The 14,630-nt window shown below is 45.5% G+C and overlaps 1 protein-coding gene across 6 annotated transcripts; it reads left to right on the top strand.

The window, feature by feature from the left end:
• Nucleotides 1-247: 247 nt before the first annotated feature.
• On the top strand, nt 248-14,393 carry LOC115126245 (ATPase family AAA domain-containing protein 2-like). 6 transcript variants are annotated; one of them, XM_029655856.2, is made up of 28 exons: nt 248-571; nt 1,039-1,193; nt 1,358-1,425; nt 1,571-1,733; nt 2,011-2,092; nt 2,207-2,504; nt 2,682-2,799; nt 2,946-2,960; nt 3,140-3,371; nt 3,854-3,969; nt 4,077-4,251; nt 4,391-4,479; nt 4,622-4,781; nt 6,743-6,833; nt 7,160-7,477; nt 7,782-7,905; nt 8,104-8,290; nt 9,007-9,192; nt 9,997-10,132; nt 10,295-10,491; nt 10,752-10,911; nt 11,113-11,235; nt 11,414-11,560; nt 12,781-13,253; nt 13,356-13,422; nt 13,522-13,646; nt 13,926-14,054; nt 14,191-14,393. In XM_029655856.2, exons 1-28 carry the CDS (start codon nt 395-397, stop codon nt 14,221-14,223), a joined length of 4,344 nt encoding a protein of 1,447 aa, XP_029511716.2. In that variant the 5' UTR covers nt 248-394; the 3' UTR covers nt 14,224-14,393. The 6 variants fall into 6 exon arrangements, with proteins under 6 accessions (XP_029511716.2, XP_029511715.2, XP_064883412.1 ...); XM_029655855.2 differs by having other exon boundaries at nt 12,778-13,253; XM_065027340.1 differs by having other exon boundaries at nt 3,140-3,413.
• Nucleotides 14,394-14,630: the final 237 nt, after the last annotated feature.

Here is a 14,630-nt window from a genome sequence, read left to right as displayed (position 1 = left end):
ACCAGGACATCTTTCCCATAATATCCTTCCGCACAACTGAATGATATAAGAACATATCACTGTTGGCCCTGGGATAGATTTCTATAATTATAATATTTATATATATTCATGTGGTCATTGATATGAATACAGCATGACATAATTGGTGATTAGAAATGTATAATCACTACTTTGTATGATGAACTATGTTGTCTTGCGCCAGGATACTGCGTGCTGTCACTTGTCTTCCAGTGACGTTTGTGGCGCCAGAAATCAAGGGTTTTGGTTGGGGAGGGTTGTGTGTTAGTACGCGCCATATATTACCTAAGAATGTTATTAATTCGTTTCAGTTTTGATACAATTAAGTAGTCCCATATTTATGCTTTAGTATAAAAAAAATTGGTCTAAAGTTAGGATGGTGATGCTACGCAGCAGCGGCGTGGGCGCGGAACCAGCAACTCGGAAGAGGAACCGGGTTGACTTGGATACGAGCTCCGAGTTTCTGTCGCTGGAGAGCGCAACGCAGACAAAGTCGAGTCGGCTGAAGAGGGGCCTGGATGACAGCTACAGTAACACTGAAAACACGCGAAATGTGAGGCCCTTTTAGATAGTTGACATTATAAAATGTCACTGTAAACTCAGCTGTTGTTAGCTATATGACAGCTGTTAGCTAACCAGCTAACTAGCTAGCCCGACATTGATGTTGTTTATGTGCCTAGTTAACCGCATTATATGCCAGTTGTAAGCTAACTGGAGGCTAATGTTAAAAATGAGTTGGCCTGTTAGCTCCTGTCTCTAGTTTACATACCCTATGGGGTATCGCCCATCGATGTATATATCGTGGAGTTGAGTAAACTCAGCTAGTTAGCTAGCCCCTTTTAGATGGCTAGTAAGTAGCACTGACTAACAATAACTTGAATGATTGTTTCTGAATGTGGACAGGTATGTTGCCTGCTAGCTAACTTCTATAGCTCGCCAGCTGTAAGTTAGCTTACTACACTTAAAATGACTGGATTCCTATGTGAATGCAGCTGATGTTTTTGTTTGTTCCTAACATAGGGCCACTCGATGGTGAAGGAGGAGGATAGCCCTCCGAGACGAGGATCCCTGAGGACCAGGGGACAGACCGTCAAACACGAGGTGTCCTTGGCTAAAATAAATGGCCAAACCAAGTCCCCTGAGAAAGAGGAGGAAACTGGCGAACACAGCACAAGGTAACTACTTATGTTTTATGAAGATAACTGGTATTCATTGTATGTAAAATCAGCTTCTACTCCTCTCAGTATAGTCGGTGATATGACGACAGAAACATGTTTACAAACCTAAGGTGTCATCACAACCCTCAATGTTTTTGTTCTCATTTTGTTGATCTCTGCAGGAAATCCCCAAGACTGCAGGGCGATGGAAAAGCCTCCGCGTCATCCAGGGATAAGCAATCTGAAGCTGGTAACTAGATCATTTCTAGATCACATTTTACATGAATCAATGCCACCTCCAACAGTACAGCGAGAAGGAGACACCATTGGTTTAATTTATGTCAGCTACAATGTTTATCATCAAGTTAATAATAAATAAATAAATCTTCTTCCAGATGCTACTGATGAAGTTGAGGAAGAAGAGGCCTCTACTCTGAAGACCCAGTTTGTTCTGCGTCCCAGGGAGGAGGACAGCTCTGTGAGACGCAGCTCCAGGATCACCAGATACAAGCGTAAATCCAGGAACCAGTCTGTCCTCTATAACCGCCTCATCACCAAGTAAGAACATCTCCATCAGCAGGCATCGTACATCAGGGGTGGCCAACCCTCCTAGCTACCCTTCTACCACAGGGGTTTTCCCTTCAACCCTAATCTAGCACCGGGGCAGAAGAAATCATACCCCAGTAACTCTCGTGGAGGAGGGTTGGGTCACCACTGTTGTACATGTTCTTGTCAGTCTGGTTTGCATGTTTATAACAGCAAAGTTGATAACGGCTAGAGGTAGCGGTGAAATGAAACAGTCCCTGTTTTTGTTTTTTCCATTCTATTCGTAAAGCACAGCTGAGGCAGTGCTGCAGAAGATGGATGATATGCAGAAAATGCGTCGCCGGTTAAGAAGCAGGGATACTACAGAGGAGGTCAACATTATTCATGCTACAAATTCACAGCTTTATAATAGATTTAGTTCAATATCACCATGATGTCCCCCCCCCCAATAATGTTATTCCCCCCCCCCCTTTTTTTAAATTTAGGACCTTGTAATCTACGCTGGGGCCAAGAGGAAAAGGTCTTCTGAAAGAACCGAGGAAGGAAGTGAAGACCCTCAAGAGAATAAAAATGGAGTGACCTCCAGTGAAGAGGAGAATGATGAGGAAGAGGGAGGCAAAAATAATCAGGCAGATGACGAAGACGATGACGATGACCGTAATGAAGATGATGATGATGATGAGGAGGAGGACGATGATGATGACCATGATGAAGATGACAACCAGAAACGTTATGACTTCAGGCAGAGGAAAGCTGCCGTTCGCTACCAGGCACCACGGGAGGGTTAGATATTTTCTGTTGAAACTATTTGCATCTTTTATTTCACTGAAGTCTGTATACTTCTAGCCATCAGCACCGGTGCATGGACTCTACATTTATTGTCACGCTTTAGTAGTTGTTGTTATTCCCATAACCTGTCCTTCTACTCATTTCTCATGGTTGACCTTTTATTTCCCACAGAGCCCAAGACAAAGGCCATCTTCTTCAAGACTTCAAGACACTTGTCCCCATCCAGGCGGAGGTATGGGTTCAGCTCTACTGGTCCGAGAAGCCCTTACAACATAAGGAGAGGCAACAGGTCTGTGGACTAAAGAACCTAGTACCTACTACCTTCCATGTCTGACCTATCAAGTTTAGTTTAACATTCTTTCCTAACTATTACAACAAATCACAATTCATTCCTAAGTTCTACTTCCTTGTGCTTCTGATTTCTGGCATCCACAGGAGTGTGTCTGATAGGTAAGTCATTGCCAGTGTGTCTTAGATGTGTGGTGACATCAGGGTTTCCGTAATGGCTGGTTTCTTGGTCATTGAGCTGCATGGTGGTGATTTGTGTGCATTACGTTGTCTGTATTAGTCAGTGACGTTACTGACCTCTTGACCTCTGGCTCTGCCATACTCCTTTCTTTACCGTGTAGAAGAAGACATGCCATCCACAGTAGTGACTCCACCACCTCGTCCTCCTCCTCTTCCCCCTCCTCCTCTGACGATGATAAGTTCCAGAGGAGGAGGAGGAAGAGCAGGAACAGATCGGTGAATAGATGTCTTCCCATGAATCTGCTGAAGGAGGATGTCCTGGGAATCCACAAGGACAGGATGAAGATTGGAGCCAGTCTAGCTGACGTTGACCCCATGCAGATAGACCAGACAGTAAGTCTAGCTGACGTTGACCCCATGCAGATAGACCAGACAGTAAGTCTAGCTGACGTTGACCCCATGCAGGTAGACCAGACAGTAAGTCCAGCTGATGTTGACCCCATGCAGGTAGACCAGACAGTAAGTCTAGCTGACGTTGACCCCATGCAGGTAGACCAGACAGACAGTAAGTCTAGCTGACGTTGACCCCAGGCAGGTAGACCAGACAGTAAGTCTAGCTGACGTTGACTCCATGCAGGTAGACCAGACAGTAAGTCTAGCTGACGTTGACCCCATGCAGGTAGACCAGACAGTAAGTCTGACTAGTAACAGTAAGGAGGAAACCTTCAGGTAGACCAGACAGTCTCTCCAGTCCATACCTGCACCAGTCATATGTTAAGTCCGTGAGGGGGAATGAAAGAGGGAAAGGATAGATAACTGGGACAGCCCCGGACAACCATTGTCCAACATTGAAATGGTGTAATGTTGTTTTCTAGGTGCGTTTTGACAGCATTGGGGGACTGACTAGGCACATCTCTGCCCTGAAAGAGATGGTGGTCTTCCCTCTACTTTACCCAGAGGTGTTTGAGAGGTTCAAGATCCAACCACCAAGGTAGCGAGAAATACATGTTTAGAAAGTCATCCATACTGTTACGGTGAAATGATCTAGGATCTGTTGTTGCTCTTGATGCTGTAGATTCTTACTGTGTGTGTGTGTAGGGGCTGTTTGTTCTACGGACCTCCTGGAACAGGGAAGACTCTAGTGGCCAGGGCGTTGGCTAACGAGTGCAGTCAGGGAGAGAGGAAGGTCTCTTTCTTCATGAGAAAGGGAGCAGACTGCCTCAGCAAGTGGGTGGGAGAGTCCGAACGGCAGCTACGTCTTCTCTTCGACCAGGTCATTACCTACCGGTATTCTCCATGGAAGTTGGCTTCTTGTTCTGAAATATATTGTGTTCCAGGATGTTGAAACCAAGATGAGTTGGAGGAGGAAATACTAAAAATATTTGTTATTTTATTTTTTACAAATCTTTTAGGCTTATCAGATGCGGCCATCGATTATATTCTTTGATGAGGTTGATGGGTTGGCTCCCGTCCGCTCAAGCAGACAGGACCAGATACACAGGTTAGACACTGTGTTGATCACTGGAACAAATTGATTTGAATACAAACATTTATTGCTTCTCGTTTTAGCTATTTGGTATCTTTTTGTTTAGTACGACTTCGTAACGTGGGAATAATGTTCTGTATGTGTTTCCATCTTACAGCTCCATTGTGTCCACTCTCCTTGCCCTGATGGATGGGTTAGACAGCAGAGGAGAGGTCGTGGTGATCGGAGCGACTAACCGTCTGGATTCTATAGACCCAGCTCTCAGGCGACCTGGGCGCTTCGACCGAGAGTTCCTCTTTGGCCTGCCTGACAGAGAGGTGAGACAAGGGTCTTAGTGACCACGGCTGTAGTCATTAGTGCACGCCGTAGAAAACAGTTTTTCAACAAAAAAACAGATTTCTAGTAGACACATTCAGGTAGGTCCCTCTCTGTTTGGTTGAGTTTGCTTCCGTTTGGTTCCTAGTGAATAAACCACGGCTGTAGTCATTAGTGCACGCCGTAGAAAACAGTTTTGCAACAAAAAAACAGATTTCTAGTAGACACATTCAGGTAGGTCCCTCTCTGATTGGTTGAGTTTGCTTCCGTTTGGTTCCTAGTGAATACACCACTGATGGAGGTCATGTTTGTTCAAATCATATTATGTGTGTGTGTGTGTGTGTGTGCACGCACATACACACACACACAGTACCTGTCAAAATAGTGGGCACCTACTCATTCAAGAGTTTTTCTTTATTTTTACTATTTTCTACTTTGTAGAATAATAGTGAAGTCATCAAACTATGAAATAACACATTGAATCATGTAACCAAAAAAAGTGTAAAAACAAATCAGAACATATTTTATATTTGAGATTCTTCAAAGTAGCCACCCTTTGCCTTGATGACAGCTTTGCACTCTCTTGGCATTCTCTCAACCAGCTTCATTAGGTAGTCACCTGGAACGCATATCAATTAACAGATGTGCCTTGTTAACTTTAATTTGTGGAACTTCTTTCCTTAATGCGTTTGAGCCAATCAGTTGTGACAAGAAAAGGGGTGTATACAGAAGATAGCCCTATTTGGTAAAAGACCAAGTCCATATTATGGCAAGAACTAACGTTTCTTCAAATGAAGTCGCAAAAACCATCAAGCGCTGTGATGAAACTGACTCTCATGAGGACCGCCACAGGAATGGAAGACCCCGAGTTACCTCTGCTGCAGAGGATAAGTTCATTAGAGTTACCAGCCTCAAAACTCGGCAATTAACTGCACCTCAGATTGCAGCCCAAATAAATGCTTCAGAGTTCAAGTAACGGACGCATCTCAACATCAACTGTTCAGAGGAGACTGCGTGAATCAGGCTTTCATGGTCGAATTGCTGCAAAGAAACCACAACTAAAGGACACCAATAAGAAAAGACTTGCTTAGGCAAAGAAACACAAGCAATGGACATTAGACTGGTGGAAATCTGTCCTTTGGTCTGATGAGTCCAAATTTGTGAGACGCAGAGAAAGTGAACGGATGATCTCCGCATGTTTGGTTCCCACCGTGAAGCATGGAGGAGGAGGTGTGGGGGTGCTTTGCTGGTGACACTGTCAGTGATTTATTTAGAATTCAAGGCACACTTAACCAGCATGTCTACCACAGCATTCTGCAGCGATTCGCCATCCCATCTGGTTTGGGCTTAGTGGGACTATCATTTGTTTTTCAACAGGACAATGACTATTTGACCAAGAAGGAGAGTGATGTAGTGTTGCATCAGATGACCTGGCCACCACAATCCCCCGACCTCAACCCAATTGAGATGGTTTGGGATGAGTTGGACCGCAGAGTGAAGGAAAAGCAGCTAACAAGTGCTCAGCATGTGTGAGAATGCCTTCAAGACTGTTGGAAAAGCATTCCAGGTGAAGCTGGTTGAGAGAATACCAAGCGTGTGCAAAAGCTGTCAAGGCATAAGGTAGCTACTTTGAAGAATCTCAAGTATAAAATGTTTTGATTAATAAAAATAATAAAACATGTTGTGTTACTACATGCTTCCATATGTGTTATTTCATAGTTTGGATGTCTTCACTATTATTCTACAATGTAGAAAATAGTAAAAAATAAAAGCCCTTGAATGAGTAGCTGTCCAAACTTTTGACTGGTACTGTATGTATGATAAAAGATCACTTGTGTGAGAAGTAAACAGGTAACATTGCTTTGTTCTACTAAGATTAAGGTATTTGTTTTTGTCATGTGGGAGAACTGTTTTTGAAAACATTCATATTTGACATAAATGGTCATGTTTTTGTCCACTGCAGGCTCGGAAGGATATTCTGCAGATCCACACCAGACAGTGGACTCCCCAGCCATCAGCCTCGTTCCTGGAAGAACTGGCAGACAAGTGTGTTGGTATGTTTTCTTTTAATCCCTCCTCTCCCAAACCAACCAATCGTTTTTAAAAGATTACCCATTCTTTCAAATGCCATTTTTAAAATTCCAATCTGTTAATTGTTTTCAATTGTTTTCGAGGCTCACTGAAAGTGTTGTGTGTGTAATCAGAACATGTAGAGGATGCTCTCTTGCATTGTCACTGTTTCCCGACGTCCCCCTGCTGTCTCCTAGGTTACTGCGGTGCTGACATGAAGGCTGTGTGTGTGTGTGTGTAATCAGAACATGTAGAGGATGCTCTCTTGCATTGTCACACTGTTTCCTGACGTCCCCCTGCTGTCTCCTAGGTTACTGCGGTGCTGACATGAAGGCGGTGTGTGCTGAGGCGGCTCTGTGTGCCCTGAGGAGACGCTACCCTCAGATCTACTCCTCGTCCCAGAAGCTGGTTTTAGATGTGGCATCTATCTCCATCGGCAGCAGGGACTTCCTGTCAGCCATGAGGAAGACGGTCCCAGCCTCCCAGAGAGCTGTGTCGTCCCCGGCCAAGGCTCTGACTCCTGTGGTCCAGCCACTGCTTGGTGCAGCCTTACAGACTGTACTGGGTGCAGTTAGCAGGCTGTTCCCACATGCAGAACAGGGGCTCAAGAGAGATAAGCGAGACAACGGTGAGTCAACTGGGACAAGAGAATCTCTCTTATTTCTCATGTGAACTGTCTTCATTGTCGGGAGATTTTTTGTTGTTGTCCACAGGGCCGTGTTGAGTAGGGGGCAATGTTTTGAAATTTGGAGGTTCTACCAGAACTTCTCTAATTTTTTATTTTTGTTGCCAAAGCTTTTGCTACAGTGTGCCCTAATAAACATGACCCAGGTTTGGTATGCCTGTTGTATAAGAATGGGTGTGTTGTATTGTGTTCTTGAATGTCATACTTGGTTTATCATGCTCTAAGATGTTTCACCACTTGTCTTCAGGTGTCCTCCCAGCTGGTGTTTTAGATGCTGATCTCCTGCACAGTGAAGATGAGGACTCCTCTGTCTGCATCACCGGTGTCTCTCACAAGGCCAAGGCAGCTGGGGGCTTCCTGCATTTCAGCAGGCGAGTAACAGGTTGTCCAACGCACAGAAATCCTTATTCCAAATGTGTCCTTCTCCCACTCCTCCCTGAAGTGTGCACGGGACATCTTTGAAATCTGTGTGGGGACTGAAGTGTACACTTCATGAGAATGGGTATTGAGCTCCGGTCTTGTGAAGTATTTTATAGTCTTTTTCTCTCCCCTCTCCTCTGTTCTCCCAGGAGCGTGCTGAACCAGCCCACATCGTACCGTCCCAGGCTGCTGCTGGCGGGGCGTCCTGGGTCAGGTCAGAGCAGTCACCTGGCCCCTGCTGTGCTCCATGCCCTGGAGAAGTTCACAGTTTACACCCTGGACATGGCCGTGCTGTTCGGAGTCAGCACCACCTCTCCAGAGGAGGCCTGCGCTCAGGTACTGTACTCCCTCCCCCCTTGGATCACACCCTGTTTTCTGTATAGTGCACTATTGAGCCCTGTGCCATTGGCCATGACAGAGTATCTTTAGTCTTTCCTTGAGTCCTTGATTCTTCACATATTTGGAGAAGGTTCTAGGAGAGAGGAGTCAAAGAAAGACTTTTGAGATTAACCTAGAGATGGACGGTATTAATGAACCTAGAGATGGACAGTATTGATGTCTTGTATTGATGAACCCAGAGATGGACAGTATTGATGAACCTAGAGATGGACAGTATTGATGAACCTAGAGATGGACAGTATTGATGAACCTAGCGATGGACAGTATTGATGAACCCAGAGATGGACAGTATTGATGTTTTGTATTGATGAACCCAGAGATGGACAGTATTGATGAACCTAGAGATGGACAGTATTGATGTCTTGTATTGATGAACCCAGAGATGGACAGTGTTGATGAACCCAGAGATGGACAGTGTTGATGAACCCAGAGATGGACAGTGTTGATGAACCCAGAGATGGACAGTGTTGATGAACCCAGAGATGGACAGAATTGATGAACCTAGAGATGGACAGTATTGATGTCTTGTATTGATGAACCCAGAGATGGACAGTATTGATGTCTTGTATGTTTGGACTCTTAGCTCTTCTGTGAGGAGGCATGCAGGTCCATATAAACACTGTTCTGTAATGATGTGTTTCGTTGTGTTGTAGATGTTCTGTGAGGCCAAGAGGACGTCCCCCAGTATCCTTTATATCCCTCACATCCAGCGGTGGTGGGACACGGTGGGGTCTGCTCTCAGAGCTACCTTCCTCAGCTTGTTACAGGACATCCCCTCATTCTCACCCATCCTGCTGCTGGCCACCTGTAATGTCCCCCACAGCAGCCTCTTCCCTGAGGTAGGTACTGTAGACACACACCACCCCACAGCAGTCTAACGGGATGTAGTGAACACACCGCCCCACAGCAGTCTAACAGGATGTAGTGAACACACCGCCCCACAGCAGTCTAACAGGATGTAGTGAACACACCGCCCCACAGCAGTCTAACAGGATGTAGTGAACACTCCGCCCCACAGCAGTCTAACAGGATGTAGTGAACACACCGCCCCACAGCAGTCTAACAGGATGTAGTGAACACACCGCCCCACAGCAGTCTAACAGGATGTAGTGAACACTCTACCCCACAGCAGTCTAACAGGATGTAGTGAACACACTGCCCCACAGCAGTCTAACAGGATGTAGTGAACACACCGCCCCACAGCAGTCTAACAGGATGTAGTGAACACACCGCCCCACAGCAGTCTAACAGGATGTAGTGAACACTCCGCCCCACAGCAGTCTAACAGGATGTAGTGAACACTCCGCCCCACAGCAGTCTAACAGGATGTAGTGAACACACTGCTCCTAACATCACCAACATGGCAGTGTATTTTATCTGTTGTGTGTTATGTGAGTGTAGGATTTTAATTTTTTATAAGGACTCTTGGAAGATTAGTCCAAACGAGGACTAAAAGAGATCCTAATAAAATCTAATCACCAACGGGACACAAGCCCTAGAAAATGTGCACTCATTCCCTCCCCCTGTGGGAGAAACTGGAGGGTTGGAATTGGGCTTCTGGGCAGGGGATCAGTCAGAATGATCTCGTTCATTCCCATTCAGCTGAATGTTATGTTCACTTGGTGAATCACCCCCCCCAATAGGTCCAGGACCTGTTCTGTGCTGAGTATGGAGAGGTGCTCCAGGTTCAGGTCCCAACCCCACAGGAGAGAAGGAACTTCTTTGACGATCTCATCCTAAGCCAGGCAGCCAAAGCTCCTGCATCCCAGAAGAAAGCAGGTAAGACTGCATCATACTCTGAGATATTCTAGTGGAATCCTGGATAATGGTCCAAAAATGGTTAAACAAGCTCAACTTCAACTAGAACGTTCTCTGTACCAAAGCTGTCAGCACTCGCTCAGTCATGTGGTTAGTCACTAACCTCCCTGTTCTCCTCCCCAGTGCTTGCAGCCCTGGAGGTGCTTCCTGTTGCTCCCCCTCTTCCCCCAAGGATGCTGACAGAAAAGGAGCAGCAGCGATTGGAGGAGCAGGAGGAAGACACTCTCAGGGAGCTCCGCCTCTTCCTGCGTGATGTCACCAACCGCCTCTCTCAGGACAAACGCTTCAAGGCCTTCACCAAGCCTGTCGACCTGGAGGAGGTGAGACTGACCATCAATTGCTGTAGAAGTGTCTGTATTCTAGAGGGGGGTGGGTCTGCGTTCTAAAGAGGGCGGGCTGCGTTCTGGGGGGGGGGTCTGCATTCTAGAGGGGGGGGCTGCGCTCTGAGCCATGTATAAACATCAGATGAGGGTTAAATAAAGAGAAGAGGCCAGATGTTGTCTAGACATGGACATGGTAGAATCTCTATCACATGGAGAATGGCTGACCTGTTGTTTTGATGGATCATGGTCTTGTCTAGGTACCTGACTATGCTACAGTTATAGAGCAGCCCATGGACCTGTCCACTGTCCTCTCCAACATCGACACTCACAAGTACGTGACTGTGAAGGAGTTTGTCCACGACGTGGATCTCATCTGGAAGAACTGTCTGGAATACAACCCTGACAAAGATCCTTCAGGTAGGAAATAGACTTTATCCAGCATTTTTACAGATGTTGTTTTCCTGTTCATGGGAGAATGTTTCCTTTATTTCATAAATTCATGTATTAATTAAACTAATCATTCATTACTTCATTCAGCCAACTATTAATTCATGAATCAATCCATTCATCATTTCATAATCATACTGATGACAAGTCTGTGTACTGGATGTTTTCCAGATCGTCAGATCCGCCACAGAGCCTGTGCTCTGAAGGACACTGTTCAGGCCATCGTCAAAGACGAACTGGATGAAGACTTTGAGAAGATCTGCGAGGATATCAAGGAGTCCCGCAGCACAAGAGGTCAGGTGTTATTCTATTGGTGCAGAGTAGTTCCAGGAAGATGGTTCTATAGTAGAAATGCATTTGATCTTTTAATTTGTTCAGGGACCAGTTGATCTGTTCTGCTGCTCTCCTGGATGGATGAAAGAAGAGCGTTCCTGATAGATTTAAATATAAAACTGCCTCTCTTCACTTCCAGGTTGCTCCACCTCAAGGTTCGCTCCATCCTACTATCACGTTCATCCCAAGACCAGAGCAGTGGATGCCCAGAGCACCGATGCAGCAGGCCCCTCTAAGGAGTCTACCACTGCTGCTCCCTCAGCTGTGACCACGCCACGCCCTTCAGGTTAGCAAGCAACTCAATGTACAGACACACAATGCTACACAGGTTAGCATTTCACTACTCTGCAGACAGACTGGTAGTTTCCACTAGCCCATAGAGAATGAGCTGCAGAGAGCTTTACAGATATATCCTCTACTACACAGGTTAGCATTTCACTACTCTGCAGACAGACTGTTTCCACTAGCCCATAGAGAATGAGCTGCAGAGAGCTTTACAGATATATCCTCTACTACACAGGTTAGCATTTCACTACTCTGCAGACAGACTGGTTGTTTCCACTAGCCCATAGAGAATGAGCTGCAGAGAGCTTTACAGATATATCCTCTACTACACAGGTTAGCATTTCACTACTCTGCAGACAGACTGGTTGTTTCCACTAGCCCATAGAGAATGAGCTGTGGAGAGCTTTACAGATATATCCTCTACTACACAGGTTAGCATTTCACTACTCTGCAGACAGACTGGTAGTTTCCACTAGCCCATAGAGAATGAGCTGCAGAGAGCTTTACAGATCTATCCTCTACTACACAGGTTAGCATTTCACTACTCTGCAGACAGACTGGTAGTTTCCACTAGCCCATAGAGAATGAGCTGCAGAGAGCTTTACAGATCTATCCTCTACTACACAGGTTAGCATTTCACTACTCTACAGACAGACTGTTTCCACTAGCCCATAGAGAATGAGCTGTGGAGAGCTTTACAGATATATCCTCTACTACACAGGTTAGCATTTCACTACTCTACAGACAGACTGTTTCCACTAGCCCATAGAGAATGAGCTGTGGAGAGCTTTACAGATATATCCTCTACTACACAGGTTAGCATTTCACTACTCTGCAGACAGACTGTTTCCACTAGCCCATAGAGAATGAGCTGTGGAGAGCTTTACAGATATATCCTCTACTACACAGGTTAGCATTTCACTACTCTGCAGACAGACTGTTTCCACTAGCCCATAGAGAATGAGCTGTGGAGAGCTTTACAGATATATCCTCTACTACACAGGTTAGCATTTCACTACTCTACAGACAGACTGTTTCCACTAGCCCATAGAGAATGAGCTGCAGAGAGCTTTACAGATATATCCTCTACTAACTGGTAATGAGAGACGGGATGATAACACCGTGTCAGTTTCTCTCACCATGTTTACACTCATCATTCAGTCATTCATAAAGGTGGTTTTTGAATTGGCTTTGATTATCTGGTCATCTGCTTCTCAGCAGCTCAGAAGAAGAAGCGCAGGAAGAGCCGCTGGTGCAACGGCATCATCAGGAAAAGGTCCTCTCCTCACACTTCTAAAGACCACTCTGCTGTGGTGGAGTCTGGAGAGGAAGAGGAGGAGAGGAGAGGGGCAGAGAGCGAGGAGGAGGAGGGGGGTGATGCTGCAGCAGAGTCAGGCCTGGAGGAGCTGGAGATCACTGGGGCTGAGGAGACCCCCATGGAGCAGGAGGAACCAGCCCAACAGGAGAACCAGGACAGACAGCCCATGGAGAAAGACACTAAGGACAGCCAGACCACGGAGGATGCTAGCCAGGCTACAACGGAGGCTACCCCGCCCACAACGGAGGCTACCCCGCCCAGGGTGGAGGAAGCTGTGGAGGCTAGGGCTGGAGACCAGAGCAGTGAGGGCACCCAGGACCCTGTAGTGGTGGTTGGAGCTCAGGAAAACCACTTCTTACCAGAAGGGGGAGACGATGTATGTTATTTTGTTGTAAAATGGATGTTGCTTTTTGAATGGATGATTGTCCTGCTGAATTGATTTTATTTTCCTGTTTGAACTTTTTCCTCGTTCACCCAGGGGCAGGCGTCCTCTACAGACAAAACTGAGCCTCTGAGAGTGGAAGTGGACCAAGAGAATACCACAGGTGTGCAGCCCCCCCCACACACACACCTACACTATCTGTTGTTTTTAAGTTAACTTTGTTGAATTGTACACTCACTCCTCCTCTCTGTCCTCTTGTCAGAAGTAGGAGTGAGGCGTGTGACGCGGGTCTTGAATTACCAGGGGATGCAGCAGGTGATGGATGTTGACCAGGAGATACTGGACCAGAAGACACAGCCCCCTGTGGTTGATCACAACAAACTAAAGGTAACAGATTATCACTGCAGCTGGTCCAGGGTCAGGTCGTCGCCCGAGCCTCCTAATGGAGGTTGTTAAATTATCCTAGATCTGTGGTTAAGGCAACTAGCCAGTGGCAGTCTATTGGAATTGTCATGTCAAGCCATGTTTTGGCTTGACAATGACAGCAATAGAGTTGGCAAGAGCACAAGTGGATCTGGAATCGGACAGAGGCACCTTCTTCCTTTAGACCAAGATGGAGGATATAAGACCTCTGTGTTGAGCTGGTTTTCTGGTCCTTCATTTCAGGAGCTGCTTCAGAGAGCGGTGTCTAAGACTGAGGGATATGAGGTCTATCAACTGGAGAAGCTATACGCCTTGTTATGTCAGAGTATCTACAGACACCGCAAAGACTACGACAAGACTGCCCTGCTGAAGGTTTGTCATTCTTTACATTTGAATTTGTACTATGTTTTAAAAATTTAAAAAAGTTTTACAAGTGTACTTATGAAACATGTCATTGAGCAATGCCCCATAAATTGAGTTTTTCTATGTTTTCTTATTCTCTTTCCAGGAAATGGAAAATGAAATTGAAGATTTTTCATAATGAGTTTTATACAATAAAGATGTAGCTAGTCATGAATTGCACGTATTTCCCCGTTGTCTAAATGTATAAAGAACAAGTCTAGAACTATATTTTGATAGAAATATACAGATGTGTATTTCCTAACAACTTGTATACTGGTGCTTTTATTTAATTAAAGTGTTTTTTTACAAGTATTTGTTCCTGTGTCTTGTTATACCATAAAGGCATGACGACATTGATGTGTTAATTGGTTGAAAAATATATATTACCAGTTAAAGCGGAATTCAAACTGAGCATGGTGCAGCCTCCGGTGATGTTTTTTTGTCGTCAGACGGTAAAGATAAATACCGTCACTTTTTAAATGCTTGTATTGGTTGATAGACATTTTATTTGAAGCAACATTTCTCTATGCATGCGTGACAGATGTC

The sequence above is a fragment of the Oncorhynchus nerka genome, linkage group LG14 (genome assembly GCF_034236695.1).
Source record: "Oncorhynchus nerka isolate Pitt River linkage group LG14, Oner_Uvic_2.0, whole genome shotgun sequence".
Taxonomy (NCBI): domain Eukaryota; kingdom Metazoa; phylum Chordata; class Actinopteri; order Salmoniformes; family Salmonidae; genus Oncorhynchus; species Oncorhynchus nerka.
This window is presented reverse-complemented; position numbering and strand designations above follow the sequence as displayed.

Bases quoted from the DNA above. Each gene is read 5' to 3' on its own strand.
- LOC115126245 (XM_065027339.1), top strand. From the start codon at position 395: ATGGTGATGCTACGCAGCAGCGGCGTGGGCGCGGAACCAGCAACTCGG. The intron at 572-1,038 runs GTGAGGCCCTTT...TTCCTAACATAG, and splicing joins ACACTGAAAACACGCGAAAT to GGCCACTCGATGGTGAAGGA. The intron at 7,906-8,103 runs GCGAGTAACAGG...CTGTTCTCCCAG, and splicing joins GGCTTCCTGCATTTCAGCAG to GAGCGTGCTGAACCAGCCCA.